The 27,953-nt window shown below is 56.5% G+C and overlaps 12 protein-coding genes and 1 non-coding gene across 13 annotated transcripts; 6 read left to right on the top strand and 7 right to left on the bottom strand.

Moving 5' to 3' along the window:
* Window positions 1-466: 466 nt before the first annotated feature.
* On the top strand, window positions 467-2,582 carry B0H64DRAFT_477939 (pyridoxal phosphate-dependent transferase). The gene is made up of 2 exons (XM_062808228.1): window positions 467-1,904; window positions 2,128-2,582. Exons 1-2 carry the CDS (start codon window positions 624-626, stop codon window positions 2,458-2,460), a joined length of 1,614 nt encoding a protein of 537 aa, XP_062655260.1. The 5' UTR covers window positions 467-623; the 3' UTR covers window positions 2,461-2,582.
* Window positions 2,583-4,494, bottom strand: B0H64DRAFT_407932 (uncharacterized protein). Its single transcript, XM_062804595.1, has 2 exons — window positions 4,165-4,494; window positions 2,583-4,106 (listed from the first exon to the last, which is right to left on the bottom strand). Exon 2 carries the CDS (start codon window positions 4,104-4,106, stop codon window positions 2,655-2,657), a length of 1,452 nt encoding a protein of 483 aa, XP_062655259.1. The 5' UTR covers window positions 4,165-4,494; the 3' UTR covers window positions 2,583-2,654.
* A 2,729-nt stretch (window positions 4,495-7,223) lies between these two features.
* On the bottom strand, window positions 7,224-7,454 carry B0H64DRAFT_311737 (uncharacterized protein; the record flags this gene model as incomplete). The annotated part of the gene is made up of 1 exon (XM_062800155.1): window positions 7,224-7,454. A coding segment is annotated over one exon (231 nt), but the record flags the coding sequence as incomplete, so codon positions are not given.
* A 785-nt stretch (window positions 7,455-8,239) lies between these two features.
* On the bottom strand, window positions 8,240-10,174 carry B0H64DRAFT_407931 (Alpha/Beta hydrolase protein). Its single transcript, XM_062804594.1, has 4 exons — window positions 9,936-10,174; window positions 9,633-9,664; window positions 8,729-9,585; window positions 8,240-8,675 (listed from the first exon to the last, which is right to left on the bottom strand). Exons 1-4 carry the CDS (start codon window positions 10,067-10,069, stop codon window positions 8,598-8,600), a joined length of 1,101 nt encoding a protein of 366 aa, XP_062655257.1. The 5' UTR covers window positions 10,070-10,174; the 3' UTR covers window positions 8,240-8,597.
* Window positions 10,175-10,587: 413 nt separating this feature from the next.
* Window positions 10,588-11,741, top strand: B0H64DRAFT_468422 (uncharacterized protein; the record flags this gene model as incomplete). Its single annotated transcript, XM_062807750.1, has 2 exons — window positions 10,588-11,197; window positions 11,300-11,741. The coding sequence occupies exons 1-2, from the start codon at window positions 10,782-10,784 to the stop codon at window positions 11,739-11,741; spliced, it is 858 nt and encodes a 285-aa protein (XP_062655256.1). The 5' UTR covers window positions 10,588-10,781.
* A 66-nt stretch (window positions 11,742-11,807) lies between these two features.
* On the bottom strand, window positions 11,808-12,815 carry B0H64DRAFT_407928 (uncharacterized protein). The gene has a single exon (XM_062804593.1). It carries the CDS (start codon window positions 12,774-12,776, stop codon window positions 11,940-11,942), a length of 837 nt encoding a protein of 278 aa, XP_062655255.1. The 5' UTR covers window positions 12,777-12,815; the 3' UTR covers window positions 11,808-11,939.
* Window positions 12,816-13,485: 670 nt separating this feature from the next.
* On the top strand, window positions 13,486-13,574 carry B0H64DRAFT_t151. The gene has a single exon. It is a non-coding gene; the product is annotated as a tRNA-Glu (tRNA).
* Window positions 13,575-13,945: 371 nt separating this feature from the next.
* Window positions 13,946-15,018, bottom strand: B0H64DRAFT_477933 (uncharacterized protein; the record flags this gene model as incomplete). The annotated part of the gene is made up of 2 exons (XM_062808227.1): window positions 13,946-14,070; window positions 14,751-15,018. The coding sequence occupies 2 exons, from the start codon at window positions 15,016-15,018 to the stop codon at window positions 13,946-13,948; spliced, it is 393 nt and encodes a 130-aa protein (XP_062655254.1).
* Window positions 15,019-16,278: 1,260 nt separating this feature from the next.
* B0H64DRAFT_445770 (uncharacterized protein) lies at window positions 16,279-17,161 on the top strand (the record flags this gene model as incomplete). The annotated part of the gene is made up of 2 exons (XM_062806870.1): window positions 16,279-16,308; window positions 16,694-17,161. 2 exons carry the CDS (start codon window positions 16,279-16,281, stop codon window positions 17,159-17,161), a joined length of 498 nt encoding a protein of 165 aa, XP_062655253.1.
* Window positions 17,162-17,285: 124 nt separating this feature from the next.
* Window positions 17,286-19,367, bottom strand: B0H64DRAFT_407925 (uncharacterized protein). The gene has a single exon (XM_062804592.1). It carries the CDS (start codon window positions 19,315-19,317, stop codon window positions 17,476-17,478), a length of 1,842 nt encoding a protein of 613 aa, XP_062655252.1. The 5' UTR covers window positions 19,318-19,367; the 3' UTR covers window positions 17,286-17,475.
* A 1,240-nt stretch (window positions 19,368-20,607) lies between these two features.
* On the top strand, window positions 20,608-21,903 carry B0H64DRAFT_477931 (uncharacterized protein). Its single transcript, XM_062808226.1, has 2 exons — window positions 20,608-20,831; window positions 20,951-21,903. Exons 1-2 carry the CDS (start codon window positions 20,684-20,686, stop codon window positions 21,682-21,684), a joined length of 882 nt encoding a protein of 293 aa, XP_062655251.1. The 5' UTR covers window positions 20,608-20,683; the 3' UTR covers window positions 21,685-21,903.
* A 1,833-nt stretch (window positions 21,904-23,736) lies between these two features.
* Window positions 23,737-25,780, top strand: B0H64DRAFT_407919 (uncharacterized protein). Its single transcript, XM_062804591.1, has 2 exons — window positions 23,737-24,424; window positions 24,666-25,780. Exons 1-2 carry the CDS (start codon window positions 24,060-24,062, stop codon window positions 25,312-25,314), a joined length of 1,014 nt encoding a protein of 337 aa, XP_062655250.1. The 5' UTR covers window positions 23,737-24,059; the 3' UTR covers window positions 25,315-25,780.
* Window positions 25,781-25,855: 75 nt separating this feature from the next.
* Window positions 25,856-27,779, bottom strand: B0H64DRAFT_239543 (AP-1 adaptor complex mu subunit APM1-like protein). The gene is made up of 3 exons (XM_062799825.1): window positions 27,354-27,779; window positions 26,189-27,283; window positions 25,856-26,124 (listed from the first exon to the last, which is right to left on the bottom strand). Exons 1-3 carry the CDS (start codon window positions 27,519-27,521, stop codon window positions 26,044-26,046), a joined length of 1,344 nt encoding a protein of 447 aa, XP_062655249.1. The 5' UTR covers window positions 27,522-27,779; the 3' UTR covers window positions 25,856-26,043.
* Between the last annotated feature and the right edge of the window lie 174 nt (window positions 27,780-27,953).

Genomic DNA, 27,953 nt, shown 5'->3' with positions numbered 1-27,953 from the left:
GGCTGCAAGGCACATCTCCCACCCCCCCACCCTCTCCTGAACCTATGGAGGTGGTTTGCGACCCTCACCGAGCAAAAATATGCGTCATCATGAAAATTCGATCTCGGAGATGCGTGAAAACGTGCAACCACACCTCAGGACCGCAAAGGGGAACGAGAGGCCACCAGTCAGCCAACTACTACCCGATTTGGGTGAGCAAGAGTCAGCAGGCTTCCCGATCTGCACGCGCAAGAACTAAAGGGTGGAAACACGCCCAACTTGTGTGACTATCGTAGGAACTTTGTCACCAAGTTCTGGGAATCAACCACCCGGACGCCTTCCCCGACAAGAGGGTGGGTGGGGTCGGGGAACCCGGATGTCAGAGGGCGGTGCCTATGCTGACAACCATCCTCGGACTCGAGGCGAGCGATGGCAAGTAGTACAAGTAGGAGGGCACTGAATCCTTCTGCTCACCGATGCGTTATTCGATTTGTTTGAATGCGTAGTTGAGTTGCACAGGCTCGTATTTAAGATCCTGATACTTGAATCCTTCTTTCGTCATTATACTCAACGAGCAACCACACTCTCTCCTCTGGGTATTATCTCCGTCCAACTAGCTCTTTAACTCAACACTGCTCGACACAATGTCGACCATCTCGGCCCAATACCCGGAGTACCAGTCTACAGCCCGTCTGGACGAGCTCCGGGCCACCGAGTACAGCTACCTCGACTCTCAGGATCATGTGTATCTGGATTACACAGGGTCAGGCCTCGCGGCCTCTGCCCAGATTCGACACCACAACGAACGGCTGACCCAGAATGTCTACGGCAACCCACACTCGTCCAACCCAACCAGCGCCGCGGCCACCGAGGCCATGGACCGCACGCGGGCGCGGGTCCTAGCGCACCTCAACGCCTCCCCGGAGGAATACACCGTCATCTTCACCCCCAACGCCACCGGCGCGGCCCGGCTCGTCGGCGAGGCCTACCCCTTCAGCCGGAACACGCGCCTGGTACTGACGGCCGACAACCACAACTCGGTCAACGGCCTCCGCGAGTTCGCCCGCACCCGCGGCGCCCGCACCACCTACATCCCGTTGCAACAGCCCTCGCTCCGGACCACCACCACCGACGTCCTCGCCGCCCTGCCCCCCAAGCGCACCCTCCTCGACCGCCTCCCACCTACCTGCCGCAGCATCCTCCGCCGCCGCGACACCAGTCCTCCCCCCGACCCAGACCTCTCCCCAAACACCACCACCGGCCACTCCCCCTCTACAACCAAACCCTCCCCTGATACCCGCAACCCCAACCCCCCGCGCGGTCTCCTCGACCGCCTCCAATCCACCTGCCGCAGGATTTTCCACCGCCGCAGCATCCTCCGCCGCCGCAACACCAACTCTTCCCCAAGCACCAACACCAACAGCACCACCAACCCCAACACCACCCCCTCCCCTGACACCACCACCAACCCCCCTAATACCGGTGGCAACAACAACCCCCCTACCCCCCGCGGCCTCCTAGCCTACCCCGCCCAAAGCAACTTCACCGGCGTGCGGCACCCCCTCTCCTGGACCCGCCTCGCCCAAAAACGCGGCTACCACGTCCTGCTCGACGCCGCCGCCTACCTCCCCACCGCACCCCTCGACCTCTCCGGCAAGCCCCACCCCACCGACCCCAACGGCGAGACGTGCCAGCCCGATTTCGTGATCATCTCCTGGTATAAACTGTTTGGGTATCCCACGGGGGTGGGGTGTCTGGTGGCGAGGAAAAAGGCGTTGGAGGTGTTGAGGGGTGGCAGGCCGTGGTTTGCGGGGGGGACGGTGCAAGCTGCTACGGCGGGGGTGGGGGTGGGGGAGTGGCATTTGTTGGCGGGCGGGGCGGAGGGGTTTGAGGATGGGACGGGGAATTTTCTGGGGGTGCCGGATGTGGCGTTTGGGTTGGACTGGTTGGCTGGAGATGGAGATGGAGAAGGGGGGGTTGGGGGGATGGAGGTGGTTGGGACGAGGGTGCGGTGTTTGACGGGGTGGTTTTTGGGGAGGTTGTTGGGGTTGAGGCATGCGGATGGGAGGCCGATGGTCAGGGTGTATGGGCCGAGGGATGGGGTGATGAGGGGGGGGGACGGTGGCGTTTAACTTTTTGGATGCCGAGGGGAAGGTGGTGGATGAGAGAATCGTGGCGATGGAGTCGGCGGCGGCGAGGATTTCGTTGCGTACGGGGTGCTTTTGTAACCCCGGGGCGGGCCAGGCTGCGCTGGGGTTGGATGTCAAGACTGTGCGGAAGTTGGCGAGGGCACGGCAACTGCTGGGGGGGTTGGATGAGGTCGTCGAGGTGCTGGGCATCCCGTCTCTTGGAGCTATCCGTGTCTCCTTCGGCCTGGCTTCGACTACCGCTGATGTGGACAAGTTCATTGGGTTTGCTGAGAAGACATACAAGGACCGGGTGATCACCGCGGTGGGCCTGCCGCCGAGGGATCAATGTTGATATGTAGGTTGTGTGGAGGTATATTGGATGCAAAAAGTATCGGGTCACCATTAGCCCCCCGTGTACGTACCATTGTAGCCATGTTAAGTCATATTATCCTAATCCACGAACTAGCTACATATGCCGTTGTTTCAATCAACCCACTACATTCAACACCAGTATTTCCCAAATACCATCAACTACCCGTACGCCTCTTAAGACAGGGTCGGGACGGTCCACGGGCTCCACGAGTTGAGGTCAAAGTTCTGGTTCGCCGTCGAGCGGAAGATGTTGGTGTTGCCAGCACTAGGGTTGTTGAGCAGGTACTTGCCAATGAAGGCGTTGAGCTCGCTGCCCTGCTGCGAGGTGGGGAAGCTGCAGTGCGAGTTGCCGCCGACCTGCGAGTAGCCGAAGCTGTCGAGGGCGCCGAGGGCCTCCCACTGCTTGCGGGCAATTCCCATGCAACCGTACGTCGACACCTTGCCGAGCCACTCCATGTCGCTGTTCTCCATGACGTAGAGGGCACGGGGCGCAATGAGACCGGCCAGCATGTGGTGGTCAAAGGGGAGCGCGTTGACGTTGTTGACGTGGCTGTTGAAGTTGGTCGAGAACCAGACGTTCTCCGTGATGATCTGCTTCGACTCTTGCACGTTCTCCCCCCTGTTCTTCTGCCACGTCGCAATTCTCCAGCAGCCGGAGCCGCCCGCTCCGGACTCCTCAGGAAGCGTCAGGGCAATGCGAGGTTCCAATGCACCCGCCACCATGGCGCCCTTGCCGTTCCTCGAGCAGCCCGTCACACCAATCCTTGTCGGATCAATGTTGGTCTGGGCCCGCGTGAGCTCCAACGCGTCGATGATGCGGGAAACACCCCACGCCCAGGCCGTCAGAGCGCCCGCGGAGTGGCCACTGCCGTAGATGTTGTAGAATTTCCCTTTGCCACGCGAAGACTGGTCCCGCTGCTCGGCGATCTCGTCATTGTTGAAGTTGATGGTGGCCACGCCGGCGGGAACGGGGAGACCCCCAAAGGTTCCGAAGTTGATGATGGCCGGGTGAGGTCCGCTGCCCGACGGCCTGTTGTTGATGCTGACCGAGAAGGAGATCGACTTGCCGTTCTCCGAGACGGTGATGCTGAGCGTGCTGCCCGAGAAGCTGGCCGTGACCGACGACGGCTTGGGCGGAAGCGTGCCGAGCTCGTATGTCTGGAGAAGCTCGCTGATCTCGGCCTGGCGACACGTCCAGTCTGCTTTGCTCGATACCTTGCCGCCGCCGTGGAAGGTAAAGGGGTCGTTGAGCGCGTTGGCAACGGGGCTGCCGAGGCCATTGGGAATGGCAGGGCAGGCAGTACCACCTCCTCCCGGGGCAGGCGACGTGGTTGTAGGGGGGGAAACCGTCACCCGGGACGTGGTGAGCGTGGAGGACTGCTGTGGCGGGTTTGTCGGGTTTGTCGGGTTTGTCGGGCTTGTCGGGCTTGGTGAAGGGTCATCCCCTGGAATGCACTGGTGGTACCACTGGTTCTGCTGGAAGCAGTACGCCCCAGATACGCATGATGTTGGACCGTTCCAGCCTGAGCCACCGCACTGGCCCCAGAGAGTTTGTTGTTGTTGGGCGTGGGCACCGGCGGCGCCGAGAACGACCAGAAGGGACGAGGCGAGAGCTGGAGACAGCATCTTGACCGGAGTTAGAATACGGTAAAGCTTGGGAATACTGACTGTGTCGATGCTCTACCTAAGCTTGTTCCAAAATATGGCCTCAGGGCCGTCCTTTATATGTCATTTATGGGCGGGACATTACCTGGTTGACCTTGGGAACTATTCATCTTTCATCTCTGAAAGTTTGGTACACCGGCTGGAACCATGTCTCGATCCGGGTTTGTGGTTCCCATGGTGGTCGTAAAAGGACGCTGGACTCCGTCTCCGTTCACGTGGACTTCCCCAGCTTGACGGTTTTATCGATCACATTTTAGCCTGAAATACGGGCGAGCGGCTGGGGCTTGGAATCCGGGGAAGAGAAAGTTGTTGACCTGGTTTCCGCGATATTCGCCGTTGCCTGGCCTGGGTCTGCGTTGCATCACCGGAGCCTTCTGTCACTGGATGCAACTCTACTAATATCTAAAAGAGCCGCCCCTAAACCGGCCTTGAGGCTCTCACTCGTCCCCGCTACTCGGCAGGCCATGCTCCGAGCCTGGGGTACCATTTTCCACCCTATTCGATCCCCGATGTCACTGCACTACCCAGTCTGCCCAAAGCGGACAACGGAAGACAGTTTCTAGAATGACACTAGAAGAAACCGAAAGAACGCGCATGCTTTCGAAGACTTGGCGGTCGCCCGACTTTGGTTCAGGGGTACCCTACTTTTCAGTGATGCTCGGCCAGGGCCCAGGTGAGAGCCAGCCCCCGACAGGAGGCCGCGGCTTGACGTTGGAGGGGTGTTCTCATTTTAACAACTGCTTCCCCGTATATACTGTGCTGTATAAACTGACCTTGGCCTTCTTACACCGATATGGCCCGAAACGCTCCGTGATTGAAACCATGTATTCGATGGGTTTGCTCTGTTGTATACCACTGATGGAGCGCCGTTTGGAACCCCAGCATCACATTCTAAAGCCCAAAATACTCGGGTACTTCCCTGAAGAGATACGACTATCAGATTCGAACCTGACAGAGATGACGGAGACCTTGGCATCTGGGTGCAACCCGAAGACGGTAGAGCAAGCCCTCAACCAGCCCGGATAAAGTCGACCGGGCTTGGAAGCGGGTTTCTCAGGAGCAGTGCGGAAGCTAATGCTTGAGGAAAGAGTGACATCGTGGCGTGGGGGTACACTCAGAGTAACATCTTTGGGTACTCTTTGCTGCTTGAACCAAACTCATTGTTGTCTTAGCGGCGGCCCATTTTCCCACCAATGATCCGTTATGCAATCTAGTATCTATAAACATCTTCTGGTTAAAAGACCTGATCACATCCCTCCAAATCTACGTTGTGTTCACATGGGAAAATATCACGGAATGGGAGTGTGGTGGTCCGGGACGGAGTGCAGTTTAATGTCTGGTCCCCATGCCCCAACCTGTTAAGAAGAGGCAAGGTATCACGTAACTTCCACCTAACATTTACCCCCATTAACGAATCGCGTTTTGTTGTTTGCCTCGAACCCAACTCTTCAGCTACACTTGCAATATATCTGCAAGAACCCACTTTGCTACACCGCCTCTGTAACATCCCTTTGCTCGAAGACGAAGAGAGCGAGGACAGTGACGGTGTCTGCCACTGCAAATATTGTGCACTCGACCTCCGCGTTTAATGATCCATTACTCACCAAGTAAAAGCTGCATGATAAGGGCCAAAGGCGGGGTCCCCTCATAGGCTTATCCAAGGGGGGACGGATGGAATAATCAGCACTCCCCTCTTTCTCTTGCAAGGAGCACGAGGAACTTCGTTTGTCATTCTTTTCTTCTACACTTTTGAAAAACACTTTCGTTTTCTACTTTACCGGTTCCTGCCTTCCACCCGTCCTACCGTCATTTTCAAGGTAACCTTATTCTCATGCTACGTACCTAGTTATCTGCCGACGTACTGGTTGAAAAAAGAAAAGAATGAAACATGTCCACTAGAGGTGTATATTTTGTTTGACCCATTCCCGACTTTCCCAAACGACCCACGACCCCATCCCTCCGGTACCTTATATCCATATTTACTTGGATTATCTAGGTACCTTGCTGTTTTAACCCACCTGCCAGCACCTCGGACAAACGCTCGTTATTTATCCCAGCCCTAACCTCCGCTCCAACCTAGGCACCGAGGTAAGACACCAGAGTTTAAAGCTGGCAGTCGGCAAAATTCAAGAATCCAACATCCCCCATGAGAAGCGGATCCAAGCCCGTCGACCATTCAGGCGAGGACTCCTTCTTTAAAAAGGGAAAGTCCGCATCCTCATTGACGATCTGATCCTTGTTTGTGGTTGTGCGGGATGCCGGCGCAGGGCCAGTGGCACCGGAGCTGGTAGCGTCTATCGAGAGGTTCCAGGTTGGGGCGTTGTTAGTAGGGGGAGTAGGGGCTTCGAGGGGTATATCCGCTGCTACCTTGTAGTCGTACGGGCAGGGGAGCGGCGGCGGAAGCTGTGGATATCTTTGGGGTTCGGGATACGTTTGGAGCTGAAGGTACCTTTCGGGCTCGGGATATGCTTGGTGCTGGGGATATGTTTGGTGCCGGGGATATCTCTGGGGCCCGGGATATGTTTGTAGCTCGGGGTACGTTTGGTGCTGGGGATACCTTTGGTGCGCCTGAGGCGGCAAATCCCAACCAGGGTAGAAGTCACTCTCCTCAACACCCCGGGCCGGCATCTGATCCGGCTGCCACGTCCCATAGGAAGTAGGTATGTATTCCATTCCCCGATGACCAGAATGCTCAAGGGGCGGAGCCAAGCCCATTTCGTAACCACGTACGGAAGCGACGGAACTTTTAGTTTCCCTGCCCCAGTACTCGTCGTCCCGGACCTTATCCCTCTGCATCTTTCTTCCACGACGACTACCAGTATAACTAGGGGGTTGAGCCAACTCCCCTTCGTAACCACTTAGGGGAGCGACAAAACTCTTATCCTCCCCCCTCCCGCAGTACTCGTCTTCCCAGACCTCATCCCCTTGCATCTCCATTCCGTGCCGACCAGCACAAATAGGGGGCGGAGCCGAGCCCAATTCGTAACCGCTTAGGGGAGCGCCAGCAAACCAATCTTCTGGCCACCAGTCGTCGTCGAGCTGGACCTCTGGTTTCTTCCGTACCTTCGGCGGCTGCGCGGGAGCGTACTTGTAATCAGGGAACGCCTTCCGATGTTTCTCCCTCTCCGTTTCTGACCACTTCTTGAATTTGTCGCGAATTTCCTGTGGCTCTATATGCCAGCTCACCCCGAGAACGGTAGAAAACGATTGCTGGCTGCCGCTGCGGCCCTTCGAGGCAACATAAGCATGCGCACGCCCGACGTAACATTTGCGGTACAGTAAAAAGCCGTTTAGGGGCCGTGGGATTCGGCCCGGAGCCTTCGGGTGTAGTTCGACCTCAACAAGCCGGGTTTCGGTGGACCGGTTGACATAGGACTCTATGTCAAATAGTGGGGTGTTCTCGAACTCGGTCATCATGCTAAAGGGGCGTGGGATGCTGGCGCGAAACTCGTCAACTGTCTTGTGGACTCCGCACTTTCGCCTGCTTTTGGATTTGTTGTTGATGTTGAGGTTACCACCGGAGTGCCTGGGGAGGTTCGGCCGCATCTTCACGGGGCATGCGTTCCTGCGGCTTGAGTAGGTATAGGTATAGTAGCGAACGGTTACCCCGAATGGTAACGTGTTTAGAAAGAGCAAATTTATGCCCCCCGCCCCGAACCTTTTCAACACTTTAAGTTGACAAGGACGAGCCTTTACATCTGCCACGGGCGTTTTCACCTACTGAACAAGATTATTGTCCGCACAGAATGTACAATGGCTCCGTACACGTAGCGTCCCTTTTTGGCTACCGACAAAGATCTACCATAATGAACAAGAATTTGGAAATGGTTGTCACTCGACGAACCTGAACAGGAACTGTCACATTTATTATATTGTCACTGTAGCGAAATCAGCTTCCGGGTATCTCTCTTACAGGGCCGTGTGGACGAAAGCTTACACTGGATGGAGCGGTGCGCCCACCTCCAGCAACGAATACTCGACTGAAATCATCCCCATACAATATCTCGTTCTGTCACGTTTGCGTAAATGACAAGGAGCAAGCGGCTTGCATGCGTAGTGGAACTCGCAACATAGTATGATCTAAATAGTGGAGTGCGGGATCATTACAGTCGCCAGTCCCTACGCCAGTAATGAACAAACTGCCCCTAGGGTGGTGGTAACCGACGTGCACATGGTTCTCCTACATATAGGAAACCCAATTGTCACCGTGCTACAAGTAGGCGTGATACTCGATTTGGTTGATAACAGGAGCACTGGTTACTCCCTTGAGCGTCGCCTTGATGCGAGGTTATATCGGGGCGTTTGTTAGGACAATAGCCTCCTTTAATATAAGTATGATAGTATACCAGGGGGGATGTTGTTTTCGTGGCCCGTGGATATTTGTAGTCTGGTGGACAACTGTTCGACATGGGACATGGGACATAGGTAGGTATATATACAATACTCCACGATTTACCCAGACCCAGCATGCCTGTCGACAAAGTCGAGAATAGGAACAATGTACGTGTCCCATCCCGGTACGTCCGGACCCTGGATCCCGATGTCAGCAGGGATATAACGGCTACCTATGAGTAACCACTTACCGTATACTTCATGTCAAACACATGAAGCCCACCCTCCTCATAGCATTCTACCACCGGTACTCCAGCGTCCTTCAGCACACCAGCCATGGCATAGCTCTGCTCAACAGGAACATCCACATCCCCAGTGCCATGTAGGAACGCCGTAGGCGGATACAGGTCAAGCCCCCCTTTCCCCTCAATGACGCGCTGCTGGAGGACCCGGAGCGGCGACATGGAGCGAACAAAGGCCATAAACTCCTCCTCACTACCAAACGTCTCCCTGTGCATGATACCAACATGCAGCCCGTCCGCAGACCGCGACAGCGAGTGCATCATGTGCAGCTCGGCCTGCATCAGCACCCGGTCCGTGTAGCAGAAGTCCGTCGCCCACAGCTTGCTGATCTCGGCGTCGGTCAGGCGGGTGAACTCGTCCCACGGCAGCGCGTCGGTCAGGACATTGGCTTGGTCGCGGTCGCGGAGGAGCCTGTTGAGGGTCTCTTCGGAGAACTTGCCGTCCCATGGTCCCTGCGTGGCTCGGCTGGGGCGTTGGTTGGGAGGGCCGAACGCTTTCATCGAGATGAAGTCTACCACGCCGTACACGTCGATTATTGCCCTCGGAGCGGGGGTCGGCAGGTGAAGACCCATCAAGGTGGCAAGATGACCACCTGCGGACTCACCACAGAGGACATAGCGATCCACGTCGACTTTGTCGGCCCCGAGGATGGTGGGTAGGTTGGTGCGGCACCATGACACTGCCTCGAGGCAGTCGGCTAGCTGCTCATCCACGCGAGCTTGCGGAGCGAGCCGGTAGTTGTGGGAGATGAAGTGGTATCCGCGCTGCCGGAAGCCGGGTGCCATCCACGGCAAGGGGGCGAAGTCTTGTGGCGTCAGTATTGGGTGTTACATTTTGTACCTGGGAACATACGGAAACCCCCAAACCATCCACCGCCATGGGTCCTAGATGTTGTTAGTTTTGGTTTTGAGGTCCAATGTTTATGCTGTGTCTAGGGGGTGCTTAAGGAGGCCAAGTAAATACCAGAATTCTTCGAACAGCCAACGAATCAACACAACTTATTCAAGATAAAAATCATACAAACAAACCGAGAAGCAGAAAATACATATAGGTAGAAAGGAAACAGGAAAAAGAGACATAAGACAAAGAGTAAAGCTATACAGCGCCCATCACCAACGGGACAGGGACGATTCTCATTAATGAGCTCTGACTTGCCAGATGACAAACGGCGCCGGCTCCTTGACCGGAGTCTCGGCAGGCCATACCCTCACAGCCAACTCTGCGCCGCTGGCAGATTTGAAAGTGTGATCAGTGAAGCCCGGGGGGGCTGCTGGGGGAGTGCCGACCATGGTATGGTATCTCTGTAATAGTCAAAGTTCCGATAATGATTGTTGGATTCGGCAATATTGGACCCGTGCATGAAGTGATCGCGATCCGATCCCGGGGGCAGACGCCAACGAGGGGCAAAGCACCACTTCCCCGCGGTGCCATCATTCGGTATTTTCACAATATAACCGGGAGTGCCGGGTAAGGTGGTATTTTGCCAAGCAGTTCTCTTTCCGATCTGAGTTAAGAATCGTGGAGAAGAGCGTTCCGGGATTGCCGGTGGGGTGAGCAAAGATTGAGTACAGACACTGCTTACAATAGAAGGTGAGGCAACTCTTTACGCAGGGCAATAGGTAGCTACGCGAATCAACTGCTCCGCACCATGTGTTGCTTGCTTAGTGACAGCCCCTTTTGGGTTTAGCACCAGGAGCAGAAGCCCCAAGATGGCATCGCGCTGACTCGGCCCACGTGCGTAATGGACCGAAGGATTCAAGTCGAGCTCGGCCCCCAAGCCGGAAACGGCCTAGGGAAGAGGCACGGAATGAGCTGGTGTAACCCCTGTCTGGGCATGTTTGCCTCCCTCCCTCTCACGACACCACTCACCTTCGCCAAGACGCGCCATGTTCCCCGAAACATTTCCCTCACCTTGAGCCCGGGACGCTGATCTCTCCAACCGCTGGCTGCCCTCCGAGTCTCGTCTAAATCAAAGACGCGTCCGCGTCGCTGGCCGGAGCCATGTCAAACGCAATAGGGTGGAGTAGAGAGGACTTCGAGGCGGCCCAAGCCGTGGATTTCTCGGATGGACTGCACCCTGTACATCTGCAGCACAGCCAGCATTACTACCAGCATCATGCCCCTGAGCCGACGGATCGGGGCGATGAGAGATCCCAGGGCTGGCAGCAAAACTCACCAACACCGCCATCACTGGCCAAGGTAGCGTTCCCCGTTGCGACGCCGGTGGAATCCAACCAGGAGAACAAACCCCCGGAGACGGAGCCGAGGATACTCGGGTTGAGGAGGACGACATTCTTTTTGACGGTTAGCAACATCTTGCTAGCCATTGGACTTGTCGTTCTCGGGGTGGTACAGAGCCAGGTATTAAGGAACGAGACGGGGACGACAGGATCAGGAGCACAGGGGTCATGTCCAAGGTGAGCATACACAGTAGTTAGCCCTTTACGGGTTGGATTCATCCTACACTAGTCCCCCCTCCACATCTCCTCGCTTAACCCAAGCCTAACATCACCAACCAGCCCCAACCCAACCGGCACCTCCACCTCAACCGCCTCCCCGCCAACCTGCACCCCCGAGGCCAACAAGATCTGCTTCGCGACAGACCAATCCATCACACGGGCCGTCGCCATCGGCGCCGTAATCCAAGAATGCCCGCTCCCCCCCGGACAAGCCAACTACACCGTGCCCGGCACCAACTTAACCTTCCGGCGCGAGTGCGAGACCGATTACACCAGCGGCGACCTGGGCCGGTTCCCCGTCATCTCCATGGCCGACTGCATCGCGCTGTGCGCACAGCTGAACCTGTACCCGGCGTCGGCGCTGGGGCCGTGCGTGGGCGTGTCGTGGGTGACGGCCGACGGGCCGCAGGGGACGGGGCTGAGTTTCTGTTATCCGAAGAGTGAGATGCGGGAGGCGGGGACGAGGGCCAAGACGGAGAGTGCGGTGCTGCTCGATGGGTAGGGAGGGAGGGAGGGAGGGATGGCGTTGGGATTTGGGGGATTGGGGGGTTGTTGTTGTTTGGCATGGGCTGCATTCTTTTCAAGTCTCATGTGTATATCTCTGTGTAATCCCTGTATTTACCTGCATACAGCTATCTCTCCAACCAACCGAGCGATATAAGCCGGTTGTGGCTTGTATCACTCCGGCCCCCCTGGTTCCTCACTTCGATGGAGGACTCATGATCCCCCTGCCCCTGCGCCTACCCGCACTCTTACCGTTACCCCTCGCACTCATGACAGTCAGAGTATGAACAAAGCGCAGCTTTCCATTCTCAACACGGAACTCGTGACTATCCGGGATAGTGGCAAAGCTCAAAAACACCGAAACCGCACCAACAGTCTCATCAATGACATAGCGCCGGTCGGTAAGCGCCACACCGCTGGGAATGCCGACGTCACACTTATCATCGGGCCCGCCGTTGCCGGTGTAGGCGCCGCCCTCGAGGCGGGCGCAGGGGTAGCCCCAGGGGACCTCGACGGACTTGTCGCTGAAGATGTCGCAATAGGCGTCGGCGGCGGCCTGGATGACCTCGCGCGAGTCGCGGGCCTCCTCGGGGATGGTGGCCCACTCCTCCTGGCTGGCCCAGTGCAGGGTGCCGGTGGCGTTGAACAGCCAGTCGCCCGTCGTGGTGATGAGCGTGTCGATCTTGGAGACGGCGTTGTCGGTGAAGTACATCTGCACGCCCAGCACGTACGGCTCGGCGCCTGTGGCCGAGATGAGTTCTGTGTAGGTGGCGCACTGCGTCGTGTCGAGGCTGTGCCGGCTGTGGTCGATCGTGATGGCCGTGGTCAGGATGCCGGCTTGGAAATCTGCCTCGGCGAAGTTCTCACGGTAGTCGAGAGCCTCCGAGACGGGCGTGAGCAGGCTGGGGTCGCCCGCCGTTTGTGCCGCCACCAGGCTGTCGGCGCTGGTCTGGAGGAATTCGCGAGTGCACTCGGCCGCCGAGGCCGCCAAAGGGCCGAAAGCCCCAAGGGCCAGGAGGGAAAGGGTGTGCATATTGTCTTGGAGAGGATGTGTGTTGTAACTTGTAAGTGGTCCAGAAGCTAGTCTGTTTGATGGGGATTACAACAGACAAGGTTCGCCATCCATCCCCTAGCACCATGGCGTGGCGAACTTTATATCCCGACACGTTTTGAGGGGGTCGGGCGTGCGAGGCTAATGTGGGCAACGGGTAATTACCCTGGCCAGTACCATTCCATGATATTTGGCAGGTTATATGTGAGGTTTGGTTTCGGCAGTTTGTCTTTGCCAAGTGATTGGTACGCATGACGTTTGTGGAATTCGAATACTTAATATTGAGGAGAATGATGGTACCTTGCGGAGCGGGGATCGGCAGGCGAGTTACACTTTTACACCCGGGGCTTTTTGCTAGTTGGTTGTCTCCGTATATAAGCACACGGGCTTGCCGGTATATCACAAGCGTGCATGGTCACTAGTAATAACACGACTTCTAGTCTGAAATCCTCACTTGGTTCCAGTTGCCGTTGTCAACTTCTGCGGACCTGGTTCTACAATACCTAGGCAACCACTCTATTTACCATCAGGCTTGGCAGGAGCTTCACAGTTGTGTGTTAGCCCTATCTAGTGCCGGCTTAGACATGGAACTTCGGAAGGAAAGGTTGGGCTTGTGAAACAAACAGGAGGAGCGCCCTGCGTGCAGCATACATTACCAACTCCAACAAAGAAACCCCCAACAACCAGTTCTTTCCATATAGTGTAGTGGTTTAGCATTCCAGATTTTCAGTCTCTAACTTGATCATTCTGGCGACCCGGGTTCGAACCCCGGTATGGAAGCTCTTTGCTTTTTGCTGGCGCACGCCGTACTTCCCTGGTGACGGGACTTGTTGTTTCAGCGACGGAATTCCGCACACTGTTAGTAGCCTATTCAAGGAAGGCTTTGCACGTTAGACTGGGTGAAGCTTTATAACACTACCTAAAATGTTAAACGTTGAAGGCCCTAGGTACCGTAGGTTCTCATTGCCACTAGCAACCAACGCGCACATTTTCCTCGCCCAAATGCACCTGGATGGGTTTCACATTATCTGCCCCCTTTTAGGAACTGTGTCTCGATCATTGATGGCGAACTAGCTACCTGGATGATAATCCTAAGACAAACTAGAGAACTGGTTGTGCTCCTAGTCCATTTTCACTCCTTGATATAGACCTTAGTTCAACATCATCAATTCCAAATGCCCCGTCGCCAGCCACTTGGAGGTGCCGTGCCCGCCTGTCGTCGCGAGGAAGGGCAGGCCGCGGGCGTTGGCGTAGAGGATCGTCTGGGCGATGTCGGCTGTGGTGGCGGGCAGGGCGAGCAGGGACGGGGAGGGAGGGCCGCTGTGGCAGTCGTTGTTGTTGCGGAGGCGAAGGTTTGGCAGAGAAGGGGAAGGAAAGAGGAAAAGGTTCGGTGGCTAAGGTAGGTACTTATGTCCCAGTGATCTCCTCAATGGGAGATCTCCATGAGAACCGTGAAACCAATCGGACCCCGGCAGGATACGCCAACGCATCCGGAGCTAATGAAATCTCTGGATTTTCTGGATTTGTGCGCAGGAACAGAGAGCCAAATGCGAGAAATGGTATGTTTCTAAATGGAGATTACACGGAATGAATGTAAGCTTGGGTCATGAATGACTTTGCACTCTACCCTTAGGACTTAAAAGCTTAACAAGAACAAATGCAGTTGATGGACTCTGAGCTGGTCTGAGGTGCGCCTGGTTATTGACTCTATAGGAGCCACTTTTCCATTCACTGTCCGGGGAAGGGAAAACACAATTTCTAACACCATGTATTCTCTAACACGCTATGAAAGACAGATAACGCCCACCAACTGTTAGAACCCCAAAAGGAATATCACCCATCGCTAGTTGCAGGAAGTCCCTCAAAGGAAAATGGCACCGACGCCAGCCCCAGTGACCCCAGCAACAAGCAGTCCAACGTCAAGACTCATGAGTGCGCTGGCACCGGATTTCGAACTGCTGGAGTGTCTGCTGGTGCCAGAACTGCCGCCGCGGGAACCGCCGGCACCGCTGCTGTGGCCACCGCCGGCGCCACCGGCACCGCCGGCACCGCCCCCGCGCCTCTTCTCTAGGTCTTGATCGTGACCATCTCCGGGGATAGTGGTGTTCTGCTCAGGATGCCCGTCGTGGCGCGCAACAACGTCGGCAATGTCCGGGCTGGCATTCGGCAGTTTGGCCGCGGTTGCGACGGCAATGAGGGAGAGGAGGACGGCGGTGTGCTTCATTTTGATCGGTTTTTTTTTTGGGTAAGTCACGGCTTTAGGGTAGGTATGGGGCGCTTGTATGAGACGAATCGATATGCTTTGGTGTTTGCTGTTGCTGGTGTGCTGTGTTCGGAATGTGGTTTGGAGTTGTGAGTGAGTTTATGCAACAGAGGCGGAAAGGCACGGCCGATTTATACTTTTCGTTTTATGACCATCCCGACATTTATCATAAGTTCAAGGCATCCATCTCGCTTCGTGTCCGGACGGCCTACAGATCCGTATTAGACCATGAAGCGAGCATTAGAATAGGTGGAGGCATGTGTTGAAACAACCGGCCAAGGGGCAGGCTATAGCAACCATCCCATCGACGATTGGGTGCACTCTGCGTTCTCTGCGTGTTTTGATGATACCCTCTCGGATTCCCAGGCAGCCCTGGGGGCTGGCCGTTTTGGGTGATCACTGATGCCTGGTGCCGGCCCGGGTCAGGTCGGAGAACACCGTAACACCAGGCCGGTTTAGAGATTATGATTGCCTACCTAGGTGGTAGGTAGGTAATAATCGGCGCTGCAGGTCCCCTTGCCATTGCGAAAATTGTTTTTAAACACCTGGTGCGTTATGATACTGCGTATTCCCTATCGCAGGCTTGTATGTACGACCCTCGCCTCCGTTGTGGAGCTCGCTAAAACGCCGGGCGGAGAGGGTCCGGTGTGGGGCCGGATGTTTCAATGAGACCCGTTCCTCGGCCCTACACTGAAGCAACGGTGGTCTTCACCACAGGCACATAGTATGGTGCTAAATACCGAGCGTCCCGTTCGTTTCCTATCTTTACAGACATTGATTTGATACATCAATGACGCTAAATACACCAAGCCAACAGCCGAATCAAATGCCTTAGCTGCCATAATCGATAGGTACATCGGTAAGGTACCTAGGTAGGTAATGTTAATAGAACCCTCACCTCTGCTCGGCTAAGTCATCCGCACTTAGCTAGCTACGGGCGGTGCAAATGATTGGCTCAAGAAACCCAAGAATGTCGTCCAGCATCTGTTGAGAATGAGTCAAGTAAAGTCCTAGCTCCGAGGTTAGTCGACGTTCATTGCACGGGTCCATCTGGGTATACCTAGACGGACCCGTGGCTCGGGTGGGTTGGTGCGAGTCGAAATACCCACAGGTAATTCCCGGGCCTGAGCGGGGGTGTCGAATGTAGCTAGTTTTACCTTGAGTACCATGCTATCCTGCCCCAGGTAGTTGACCGGGCCACCCATACAATAACTGCTCGGGATGCAATGGAAACACGCGCTTAGCAGCAAGGTAAGCTTATCCCATCCATCAAGGGGGGGTTTACCAAGGGGAAAACGTACCGTCCGCCATTGTAGGGCACATACAACCTTGAACTTTTCAATGCCTAGAATGGGGCAGTACCTAGAAGCTAGCCATCGTCGATGGCTTTCTTGCACGATACGGCTGCTGTACTGTTTCCGGATCCAGACCCATTGAATGAGCCAGATCGGACCCTTGATCTTGGCCTCGCTCGCCGCCACACCATGTACCGTCCGGCACAGGGCTCCGCCCACATTCTCATTTTGAAGTTCTCGAAAGGCCCTCCTCGCGCTGATGACCAGGGTATAACTCCCCAAAGCTGATCACTTCTACCCGGTGGTCAGGTGATCTACGATATTCTCCACCTCTCCTACAGGGAGGTGGCGACCGAAGACTCCTCACGCGTACCACCCAGTTTCCTCCTCCCGATTCTTTCCGTTTCCACTTCCAGTCCGGAGGCGGATACGGCTATGTAGATGTGGCCGCGCCCGCCCACATCGTTGCCGCAGACGGCGAACCGGTCAACGACTCAAACAGCCCTAACAGAGCACTGCTCTTGTTTATGCGGCCCCTAGAGCCCAAGACTCAACCCTATTCCGTCGAGGACTCGTGGAAGCAACAGTCGTCTGTGGTTAGCGCCATCGGAGGCGTAGACGTGGACGACGACATACCCATCTATGATGATGACCCGCCAGAAGAGGTAAAACTCCTTGGAAAGGGCGGGGGTGGGGGCGGGGACCTGGACAACTCGCGCGAGCTCTCCATGGTAGTGGAACTAAGGAAGACAGGAGAGTTGAAGGACGCAATTGATGTGCTTTCTGAGGAGAGAGAAATACGACGGTAAGATGCCGCTCGTTTCTGCATTTTCTTCCTTTGCATAAGACTATGCTAAGAGAGACAGGTGGGGCCCACGCTGACACCGATCAGACGCCCCCAATGTCGTCCCCAAAACTGCCAAATTCGGACCCCCTTGACCATAGACAAACATGAGTAGGGCCGGATCAGTAGTTGGGTCGGTGACCACCAGCGAATCCCCGGTGTTGTATGTTTTTGACTCTTTGCTCCTCCTCCCCGGTTCATCCTAGCCAAATCTACCACATTAACTACCGCCATGTCCATGCCCATGCCCATGCCCATGTGCGACCGACCCTACCGCAACTAGTAACTTAGTTGGCCCCACGACCAGACGCTCATCTCCGGTTCCACGGCGGAGAGCGAGACAGACTCGTACCGGTCCCCGAGGACGAACTTCTCGGCGCGCCTCTTGATCTCTTCGTCTTTGGAATCCAGCCACTCTGAGAGCCTTTCTTCACCAGCCGTGACCCTCGCCCAACGCGACCATTTCAACGGCCACGGCAGTACAGCATAGAACGCCGCCAGGCCGCCACCAGGCGCAGTACCCAAGAGCTGCAGGGGACGTAGGATACGGTTATACGTAGCCAAGACCTCCTTTCCCTGCTCTCGCGTCATTTCATAGGTACTTCTCGGACCTCGGTCGGGGTCGCGGTTGCCCACCACGATTAGACGCAGGGTCAGAACGGGTAGGTTAAGCTTGTCCTTGAGCCACTCGACGGTTTCATCCCAATACCGGAGCGCGGGGTGCTCGTCCCTTGGCCGGGCCGGGTAGGTAAATTGGGAAAATGTGAGCTCGAGAAAGCGGAGGTACCCAAGACAGTGTTGAGGGATAACGTGCCTCAGGAATTGGGTGGCGGCAAAAGACTCGAATGGGTAGTCGCCCGGTGCCCACCGTTCCCAAGGGTGTCTGGACGGGCTGTCGACGACGATGAAGCGGTTTTGGCTATAGAAGACCAGTTCGGCTTCTGTATAAACAGTCCGGCAGACGAGGAACAAGGGGGTTGGGGGCGCCCAGCAGTTACATCTGGATGAAAAAGCACTATGGACAGAGCGGCAGAAACAGCCGATAGATGGTTGGGGCCACGGTGTCTGCCAGCACTGGCTGAACTGGCACGCACCGCCGCACTCTGGCAAACAAAACCCAGGCCTGTCGGCATCATAGCAAGGGGCTCTGTCTGCGTAATAGCCGCTGCCGGGGACGTTTCGGTGCCACATGACCTCTTTGCTAGGAGTGACAAGGTCGGTGTACTCGAGAATCCGGAGCCGTACCTCAGGCGGTAGGTGGAGAAGAGAATGAGGATTCGAAGGTTCGGGGCTGCCTGGCGACGTCGGAGGTTCGGAGGATATAATACCGCGAGCCCGTGAAACAGCCCCCTGAGTGATATGTTGGAGTTGGGTATCTCGGGTTTCGCATAGTCGGATGTGGCAATCTTTCAGTCGCGGGAGCATATGAAGGCCATCTAACACACGTCTCCCTATCTCGACCTCCCCGTGTCGAACGTCGCAGACCAAGGATAGTTCAAGTTTTCCAGGTATGATATGCGGTGATAAATAGGAAGCGGTCGTCTGCCACTCTGCGAGCACTTCCTCGGTCAGAGGGCTGGATCCGACGAGCGAAGCGTCATGACCATACGCGCCGTTTGGAAAGCAGTCGTGAAAAAGTTTAGGGCCGGCCTCGTTCGACTTGCATTGTTCCGAGTCGGACACCCACACGCGTCCACAGCAGGCGCCCAACCCCCATTCTACCGGCTTTGGTGCATGGCAAGAGGATTGGTTGAGTACGATTTTGAGATTGGTCAGAGATGCCAACGCGTGAGGGCTGAGGGCGCGGAGGGAACTGAGAGTCCGCAGAGGTTGGTAGCGGATGATGAACCAGTTTTCCGAGTACAAGAGCGCGGATGCTTCGAGATATATGGTCCGACAGGACAGCAGTAGACCATGGAAGGCTGCAGGTCCAGGTTCGTGCTCAGTCCTCGGTTCCACCACGTCGGATATTAATGGGCCACCCAACTCGTAAACTTCGGGGTAGGTCCATTCATGACATGGCGTTTGGCCGAGACCGACGTCAAGGTAGATGCGATGTCGGATTCCGGGATTGAGGCGCAAAATGCCAGGAAGATGATGGCCATCTGCTGTCATCATCATTCATCGGTGTTGGTGGGCTGCGGTCCTGTCGGCATATGGTTAGGTTAAAATAATTAAACGGAAAATACAAGAGAGGGATCACAAACCGGGAAATGTGGGTGGCTTCCACCTCATGTGGCATGGCGGGGGGGGGGGGGGGGGGGGGGGGGGGGGGAACAGGCAACAGCCCCGACAGACCGTAGGTGCCGATAACGCGCCTTCCGAAGGCGATTTGATGGGTTTGATCATGAAATTTGCAAATTTTGGTTGGTTTTGCAAATTACAAAATAAGTCGCAAATCCACCATCAGCGCTCCCCTTCTTTCTTGGTGGCTCAAATTGATACCAGCCAAGAACCCTCTTCGGCCGGTCAGCGGTTTGATACGATCCCGTCTGGTGGCTGAAACGGAATCCAGAGGAGAGGATTGACGATCCGAATTGCCGCCAGGTCTGATTTTACGTTCGAACAAAGTGTGCATCGTCACAACAGGAAGTCGGATAGGAATGTGAATGACCCTGACCAGGGCTGGTCGCCAGACTCACATTGATTATGGGAACACAAGACACAATGGCCAACCTGGCCTCGGCTCATTCGTCTGGTCCAATCTGAGCATCGCGTCTGAATCCCAATAATCCCACTCATAATCCCATTACACCGCGGCAACACACGCCACCAACACACGGCGCAGACTCGAGTAACACCAAAGCGGTCACTTTCGATGCCAGAGGAAGGGGATCTCGATCCAGATTAAAGAGGTGAACGGTTTCAGCCAGTGAACCCAACCCACTTTTTGGGGGCGATGACCCTTCGTGGGCAGGTCAACAATGGTCGGCTAAGAGTTTCACGGTGGTCGACCGCCAGAGACTAGGAGTTTCACCGTGATGGACATGAATTCTTCGCCAGGCCACCCTCGACTTCGGGTTGGGTGATAGTTGCTCAGCCTGACCGAGTCCATGGCCATGTGAACGAGGTTCAAGCGATGTCAACGCGAGTATAAATCAAGAGCCACCGTTGCCGTCGAATTCAAAATCAACAACAAGCACCCAAGCCACCATCCCCCCCACTCCTCTTCGAGTTCTTGCAGGACAAAGACTCGGCCGGTTCCCTCCCGTTTTCACTACAATTTCGCACTGCTTGCTTCCGCCTTACCTAAACCGCAGACGGACGAACGCGCCAGCCGCCCGTCATCTCTGCGCCCCAATCTCCCCCCCCTTCCCAAGTTCTCGCTGGTCGAGAGGCTGAACTGCCCGGTCCGCTCGTCCTCCCAGAACTTCCCATCCGCTGCCCTTGCCAAGCACCGCCTCGACGGAATACTAGTAGTGCCTCGACAACTTCCATCCTTCCTTCCCTCGGCCACCCTCGCTCTCCCTGATCGGTTTCCAGAACGATGGGTCCCATGAGAAAGACAGGCCAGGGCTCCAGTGCCAGATGGAGCAAGGTTATCCAATCCGAGGATGACTACCGGGATATCATGTGGACGGACCTCCTCAATATTGCCCGGAAGAACTGGGAGCAGGTCATACTCGACCCTTCGTGTAGGACACAGGTTGAAGGGGACAGAAGACAGCGCCCAAATACCGGAGCCTGCATGGTTGCCGTCCTCTTTGTCCCGTCCAACAGCGGCGGCTATTTCTTTCTGTCAACCGTCCCGAAGCACTACCAGTCCGAGATGCGAAGAAGAACGGGTATCGGAATGCTCCTGCGTGGTGGGCGGCCGTCGAGAAAAACTCAAACGTCTATTGCCATGCCGAGGACGCCGTCGAGCATGACTTCGAAACTGCCTTGAGGGCGGGCGACCTCTCCTTGCCTTACGTCCGGGTCGCAGAGAGCCGCAGCGGCAGAAAGTTCTACGACGTGCAGGACCGCGACAACCCGCACTCCAACCTCAAGATTGCCGTGTGGGGCTGCTACGGCGACGAGTCGTTTGAAGAGCAACAAAAAGGCCACCCCATCGAACTTTGCACCCAGAGCAGAAAGAGGCCGGGGTGTCAGGACGTCGCAAAGACTCTCAACATAGAGTACTGCACCAGAGAAAAGCTGCAGGAGGAGAGGGGGGTGATAGCGGCATCGAACCAGAGCTACGGGGGTGCCGGTCGCGGACACAGTGACTCCGGCCCTTCCTCCTCTGGCCGCCGTTCCGGCCCTTCTGGTCCTCCGTCCAATCTCCCTTCGAGCAGTATGCGTCCCTCCGGGCGGGGTGGTCGCGGGGCAGACATGTCACAGCTGAGCGGGAAGATGTCGTCGCTCGATGTTTCCCCCCCGAGAAGGGAATCGGCAAGAAAGGAACGCGCTGGGAAAGAAGAGTACTGGACCTGGGACCCAAAGAGGAGGGAATACTACCACATGCACAGAGATGGGACGGTGTCGGTGAGTAGGTCGGGCAGATAAGGACCGGTTGCGGGTATGGAAGTACAACAGTCGTGTTTGGAAACACAGGAAACATGCTATGCCAGTGCGGGCTGGATTCCGCGCATGATGGCGTTACTGTTTCTTCGGTGTGTTTGATCTCGGCTCTGCTCCCTCAGTCATCATGTGGGTGACAGATTTGAGCCAGGCTCAGGTAGCCAACCTCAACTTCACCACCCATAATTAGGTACTCAATTTCAGTTACCGTCTATCATAATGTTCTCACTTACATTCGCTAGAGCCAGGTGTTACCATGCGGCGTCGGTTACCAGGTAGGGTTTGTTCACAGAACTCCATTACAAACTTACACACAAGGGTCCAAGTCGCACCACGCTCGGGGCCTGACTTACTCCCTTACAAACTAAGAACGGCCAAACCCCTGCACATACTCGTTCGTAATATCCGGTGGCGGCCACTTGGTGTGAGAGCCGATATCGGGTATTCATGCCTAGTGCTCGAGTCTGTGGGGTCCCCGGGTCTTTGGTCCCAACGACGGGAAGCGTTCCACGACAGGAGCCAGCGCAGTCCTAGGATCCTTCGTCCGCAGTCAGCTGCCGCAGATTGCCGCATCACATTCAAGCTCGGGGATGGCAGCATGCGGGTGAGGCACGGTCCGTTGGGCATCGAGAGCGGCATGTCCCAACTTTGGCAGCGTTACACAGCCAAGAAGGAAGTACTTCCTTCAATATTGTGTGTTTCCCTCCCCCCTGCTAACGGAGCCCATCCAGCGAGGCATTTCCTGACCGGGCTTCCTTACTAGGAACTCCGAACCCGCCTGCAGCTCGACTAGGGACACCGCCTTGTGCTTCCAAACGTACTGCGTGCCGAAGCGGGAGAGCCCAAGTCGTGTACATCGGGGTGCGTAAACAGCTGCTGTGGCGTTCTAGCGGCTAGGCAAAGTAAGGGCTGGCTTGGAAACGGGCAGACATCTGATTCTAATTCTAACACATGATCCTTCTACGGATGGTGACACATCCCGCGCCTAAGAATTTAAAGAGTTGGCACCCTGTCATATGTGTAACCTAACCATTCAACCCAGTCCGTCTTCGGCCGCTTTCTAAAGCCGAGATTCCATAATTGGAAACCCTGGATTTGGAGATAAAGCAGCACGTCAGTTCAATGTGGGAAAGGGTGTGTCATCCTGGCCGCCGCCTCCCACTTGACTCTCGGGAGGGAGAAACGAATTAATATTCGGCTAGGGCGGCTGTATGCCATTGGTTTGACTGTTTTCTTCCACTCATAGCTGCCCATATCTCCAGCAAGCCAACCCGTGACTTGCTCGTCGCTGATCGCTCCCTCTGTGTTACCGTAAAGACAACGACGCCTCCCATCCCTTGGGACTCGCCTATACATCTGTCTGCCAAAACAGGGCTTCTCGCGTTACACATAAACCTGCACATCCTATTATGCGACACGAATCAGTCCCGAGGCCCTCAGAGATGGCGCTGCTTTGGAGGACGAGCGAGGGAAACGATATTTCTTTGTCCGCTGATTCGCTCTCGGATGCCAGTAAGACAGTCCCAACATTGATTCCGGAAAGGGGCCATCGTCATCGGGTTCCGTGGCACAAAGTTCCAAGAGAAAGGTATGCCACATTATTCGTCAACCGTTCTCAACCACTGACAATGGATAATATCGGTACATGTGATACCGCTAGGAACTCGACCTCCCGGGCATGGTATGATATGCGATATCGGTTGACTGCCGGCCCTATGATGCCATGCATTCACCGGCATGACCCTCAAGTCACCATCCCGCGTGGAGAAGGCCACACCGGTCAACAAGTGTACCCGCGATACCGAGCCGGCGTTTAAAAAAAATGCGGACTACGGCGGCTTCCGCATGCACGTTCTTGGTGAGGACCGTGAACCAAGGCACAGCTGCGAAACCGCAGATGGGGTTGCGAGCTCATTCGGAAACCGGCAACTGGAGCCGACCATCACGGCCTATATCCCGTCATCTCTTAACACTTATCCGGCTAATCACATGCCATCGTGCTCTCAAGGAATTCACACGCCCCCCCCCCCCCCCCCCAACCCTGCTTGTCATCCAAGTTTCAACCTCCGATCCTTCAGCGCCCGTCCCCTTTATGCCCAACGCGCGGAGGCGCGGACGGAGAAAGATGGATTGGGCACACATGGCACCCTCGGCGGCTCTTATGCCGAGCTTGCCATGGACCGCAAGGTCGTGAGACGTTATATCTGCAGTTGATCTCTGTCATTTGTGACAGATCTGTAGGCCACAGGAGCCCAACGCCACGACACAGCACAGCATCAGACATCCCATCTGGCAACTTCCGACAGGCACTGCCGTCACACCATATCCCTTCCCGCCATTCGCCCACCCCGCAACGCACCATGTTCGCCTCACTGCTAGGCGTCCCCAGCCACAGCGGCAGCAGCAGCAGGACACACAAGCACGGCAGCCGGCGCAGCACCAGCAGCACCAGCACCAACGCCAGCCACCACAGCAAGCCGACCAAGCCATCCCGCAGCAGCGTCCAGCGGCCGGTTGCGCCGGGGCCGGTGTCGGCGTCGTTCTTGTTCGTGGTCAACGAGCTGCAGGTGGACTACGAGCCGGCGTCGCCGCAGGACCAGCCGCTGACCGACCAGTGGCTCAACACGATGCCGCCGCAGCACGCGGGTGCCTATGTCGGCGAGCTGGTCGGCACCGTGTTTCGCTACCGGGACGGCGTCGTGGCGCCCGCGCATGGGTATCTCTGGTGGGTGGAAATTCTCGCCCTTCTCCTTCCCCCCTTTCTCCCCCGAAAAAAAAAGGCACAAACGAAGCAGCACCATCCCCTATTTTCCCCTCCGCGCAACCCTCCCAACACCCCCCAGACCACCACCACCACTTTCACTCCCCCCTCCCCCTCCCACCCCAAAACAAAACCCACAACCAACACCCCACCCCCCGCCCTATCCCCCCAAACCCCCTCGAGCTGATGCTGATTGCCACCCCAGGCACCGACCAACCCTAAACACCGAAGGCCGCATCGTGCGCATCAACCCCGCCGGCGTGATCGACGGCTGGCCAGCCGTCTACCGCGCCCAAACCGTCTTTGCCTGCTCCCCCCTGCTCGCCATGATCGTGACCGACGGCGATGCCTCGCTGGGGCACACCTTCCCGCGGCGGATGTGCAGCTGCGCGGGTAAGTATATTAGCAGTGCGGGAGGCGGTGGTGGTGGCAGTGGGGGAGGAGGAGGTGGTGGTAGTGGTTTGTATGAGGACGAGGACGACGAGCGGTGCTCGACGTGGTCGCACCTGCATTTTGTCGGTGGGGACGAGCGGCGCGGGGTGTCGTATGTCAACTCGTACGCGAGCGGGGATCCGTTTGTGGCGGGCGAGGCGCCGTCGTGGGTGCCGGCGCTGGTGCCCGGGGTGTACAGGAATACGCGGCCCGGGGTGGGGCCCTCGCGGGGGCTGTCCGGGGAGCTGCCGATTGTGTTGGCGTTGATGGGGTTTCATGGCCGGCCAGGCCGGGCGAGTGATGTGTTTCAGAGTAGGAAGTGGGAGATGGGGCAGTGGCTCGGTTCGAGTAGGGCGTCAGGCTACCGTGGGTATTTACTCTCACTTTGTTGCGTGCAGCTAATGCCGAGGGCGCCCGGCTGACGAACGTAGTGCCGAAGTCGGGAGAGAGCCCTCGCGGTCTCTTCGTCCAGGTCTGCGCGGACAACTTGGTCGATGGTCTGGAAGACTGCGAGGAGAACAACGTCCCGGTGGAGATCTGGGAGCAGATCTTGCAGGATCTCGAGTACAGAACCGTGTTGGTCCAGGGCTGACTCGGGTTGTGCGATGTCGACTTCAAGCTTCTTTCCATTGTTCCATCCATTGCTGTTCGAAACCTCTGCTCCAAAGCAACTCATCTCTTGTTCTGTTAGCTGGGCCATACGTTGTTGTTTTAGTGCGGGTTTCATCGTTCGACATGCCTCCAACGGCATGATCATCTTTACCTTGCGTGTTCATGACTTACAAACCGGCGCTTGGTGGCTTTTGTTGTATCTCCCTTGTCGATTTTGGCTGTTTCGTGAGACTCTGCAGAGGGGCGGATGGGATGTCACAAATCCATGCAAAACAAACGTTGGAAATGAACGTTCAAGCATTTGCGCCTGATTGTCTGGTCTAATTTAGTCATGTCCCGGCCTCGCTCATTACACCATACGCCACAACAGACCTTTTGCTGTTTCACAACAATCGGTGTCATCTTGCGGCCGCCCGCCGCCGACAAGACTGAGGGGTTGATGTGACCGTAGGGCAGCCGCAACCTCTCCCTTATATCCACCCCCAACCGGCATTCACAATCCCTGCCGCCAACACCTACAACACCCCGGGGCCTTCTGCTCATACGGCATCTGGTAACCTGACGGCAATGTCCCCAGATTGTGTGATGTAGCGCACCCATGGCAGGGAGGGGTATTGGAGCTGTGGTGGGCCTCGTGTTAGCGGCGAGTGCCATTGAGAGGTAAGGGACCTGGCTATAACATACCTTTGGCTCTGTGATCTTGAGATACCGCACCTGGATCCCACTCGTGGTGAAGTAGGGGATCTCAAACTTGACCTGGATGGGCCTCTTCGCACCCTTGCCGGGCGCCCCGATACCGCCCATGCTGCCTCCAAATCCACCAGTCATGCCACCGCCGTGTTCATCATCACCCCGAACGCTGGGCAGGCCTAGCTCAGCGCGCATGAGGAATTCCTTGCCACCCCCAAACTGTTTGATCTTCCACACGATGGCGCTCTGCTCGGGTGCGTAGTGCACCGAGCCGACGTTGGTGCGGAAGCGCGGGGTATCGGCGTCGTCGGGGACGGGGACGACGATCTCGACGTTGTTGGCTGTGCTGCGGCGCTTGAACTGGGCGCGGGCCTTGAGCATGTACTCGATGCGCGACCCGCTGTGGGACTCGACGACACACTCGACCCAGATGAGGGGCTTGACCTGGGTGTTTAGGCGGTACGACATGAGCTCGAACTCGCCGTCGGGCGGGATGAAGCTGATGGTGCGGTCGTTCTCGAAGCGCGACAGGCGCACGCACTGGTGGAACTTTACGTCCTCCATCTCGATGGCCTTGCCGCGCGTGGTTCGCCCCGTCGTCTCGAACATTACCTTGTCGTTGAGCCCTAGGCGCAGCTCAGGCATACCCGACAAGTAACACTTCATTTTGATGGCACCGAGAATCTCGGACCGCAGCACGTTGCCATTGGCCGAGACGAGTAGGTTGAGCGACTCAACCACGTCGAGGAAGACTTCGTTCTTGCGGTAACGGATGCCCTCGGAACGCCATGACACGGCGTTGGTCACGGCGATGGGTGGACGGGCGATCTCGAGCTTGTGGGATTCCTGGGTGATGTATTCCTGTAGGATCTTGGATTCAGTCGTCTGGGGGTAGCCAAAGTCCATCATTTCGTCGAGGAGCTCGTAGATGATGACAAAGTTGTCGCGGATGGATTCCTCCTCAAGTGCCTTGAAGTACTCAGTGAAGACCTCGACAATCTTGTGGAGGAAGAGCAGGATCTCGGCGGCGTTCGTGTTTCGTTTTGTGAGGGCGAGCAGGTACAGATTGTTGTGGCGGATATACAGGTACTGTAGGAGTGCCGAGTTAGCTATGACACCACCATCTCAGTTAAGCCAACCCGGGCCGAGGAGTGGTTACATTGATGCCTTCGTGGGAGAAGCAGGGAGGCACTGCCGAGGACTCTTCTTCGGCTTCGCTAAGGAGGACGGGAAACATCTCGACAGCCGACATGGGGATGTCTCCCCTGTAGTTGCGGGCGAGGAGGGTCTTGCCCTTGAGGTCGAGGAAGAAGACGGCCGACGCCATGGTGGGCGGTTGAAGGGGGCAGCAGCCGGGGGTATCTACGGCGAGGAATCGCGGGTGCCGTCGCACTGAAGTCGCAATGAGGCGTGTTTCGAGGGTTTACTTAGGTAGAAGAGCTAAGGTATCTGCCACTTGGCTGAGGAGGGGTGCTCAGCCTGTGCCCACGCCAATCGGGATTCGGTCGCAGTCGGGAGAGGGAGGTAACGGGAAGCTCCGTGCAGGCTTGCCGTTTCGAAGGATCGAGTCGAAACCCTATGGCGATAAGCAGTCGTCGTCGAGGAACAGATGCAGATACAGTGCCCTCCCTGTCGCTTCCTGGCTTCAGCAACTTACCACAGTGCATGTTCAAGCCCGCTCCAAGTCCATGCAGGGGCTCGTGCACGGGCCTAACCCCACATTGTGGTTCAGCTCCAGAGAATGGAAGGTCCAGCCAGG

The sequence above is a fragment of the Chaetomium fimeti genome (genome assembly GCF_033439085.1).
Source record: "Chaetomium fimeti strain CBS 168.71 chromosome Unknown B0H64scaffold_8, whole genome shotgun sequence".
NCBI classification, from domain to species: Eukaryota; Fungi; Ascomycota; class Sordariomycetes; order Sordariales; family Chaetomiaceae; genus Chaetomium; species Chaetomium fimeti.
The sequence above is the reverse complement of the archived record's forward strand: the minus strand, read 5'-3'. Positions and strand labels throughout refer to the sequence as shown.

What these genes read in the sequence shown, in the direction of transcription:
- B0H64DRAFT_477939 (XM_062808228.1), top strand. Translation starts at nt 624, where the DNA reads ATGTCGACCATCTCGGCCCAATACCCGGAGTACCAGTCTACAGCCCGT. An exon ending in ATTTTCTGGGGGTGCCGGAT is followed by an intron (nt 1,905 to 2,127) that starts GTGGCGTTTGGG and finishes TTGGATGCCGAG; the next exon opens with GGGAAGGTGGTGGATGAGAG.
- B0H64DRAFT_407932 (XM_062804595.1), bottom strand. Translation starts at nt 4,106, where the DNA reads ATGCTGTCTCCAGCTCTCGCCTCGTCCCTTCTGGTCGTTCTCGGCGCC.
- B0H64DRAFT_407931 (XM_062804594.1), bottom strand. Translation starts at nt 10,069, where the DNA reads ATGGTCGGCACTCCCCCAGCAGCCCCCCCGGGCTTCACTGATCACACT. An exon ending in TGGATGGTTTGGGGGTTTCC is followed by an intron (nt 9,586 to 9,632) that starts GTATGTTCCCAG and finishes TGACGCCACAAG; the next exon opens with ACTTCGCCCCCTTGCCGTGG. An exon ending in TGTTTGACATGAAGTATACG is followed by an intron (nt 8,676 to 8,728) that starts GTAAGTGGTTAC and finishes ATCGGGATCCAG; the next exon opens with GGTCCGGACGTACCGGGATG.
- B0H64DRAFT_407928 (XM_062804593.1), bottom strand. Translation starts at nt 12,776, where the DNA reads ATGCACACCCTTTCCCTCCTGGCCCTTGGGGCTTTCGGCCCTTTGGCG.
- B0H64DRAFT_407925 (XM_062804592.1), bottom strand. Translation starts at nt 19,317, where the DNA reads ATGATGATGACAGCAGATGGCCATCATCTTCCTGGCATTTTGCGCCTC.
- B0H64DRAFT_477931 (XM_062808226.1), top strand. Translation starts at nt 20,684, where the DNA reads ATGGGTCCCATGAGAAAGACAGGCCAGGGCTCCAGTGCCAGATGGAGC. An exon ending in GGTCATACTCGACCCTTCGT is followed by an intron (nt 20,832 to 20,950) that starts GTAGGACACAGG and finishes ACCGTCCCGAAG; the next exon opens with CACTACCAGTCCGAGATGCG.
- B0H64DRAFT_407919 (XM_062804591.1), top strand. Translation starts at nt 24,060, where the DNA reads ATGTTCGCCTCACTGCTAGGCGTCCCCAGCCACAGCGGCAGCAGCAGC. An exon ending in CCCGCGCATGGGTATCTCTG is followed by an intron (nt 24,425 to 24,665) that starts GTGGGTGGAAAT and finishes TTGCCACCCCAG; the next exon opens with GCACCGACCAACCCTAAACA.
- B0H64DRAFT_239543 (XM_062799825.1), bottom strand. Translation starts at nt 27,521, where the DNA reads ATGGCGTCGGCCGTCTTCTTCCTCGACCTCAAGGGCAAGACCCTCCTC. An exon ending in TCTCCCACGAAGGCATCAAT is followed by an intron (nt 27,284 to 27,353) that starts GTAACCACTCCT and finishes GCACTCCTACAG; the next exon opens with TACCTGTATATCCGCCACAA. An exon ending in TCAAGATCACAGAGCCAAAG is followed by an intron (nt 26,125 to 26,188) that starts GTATGTTATAGC and finishes GGCCCACCACAG; the next exon opens with CTCCAATACCCCTCCCTGCC.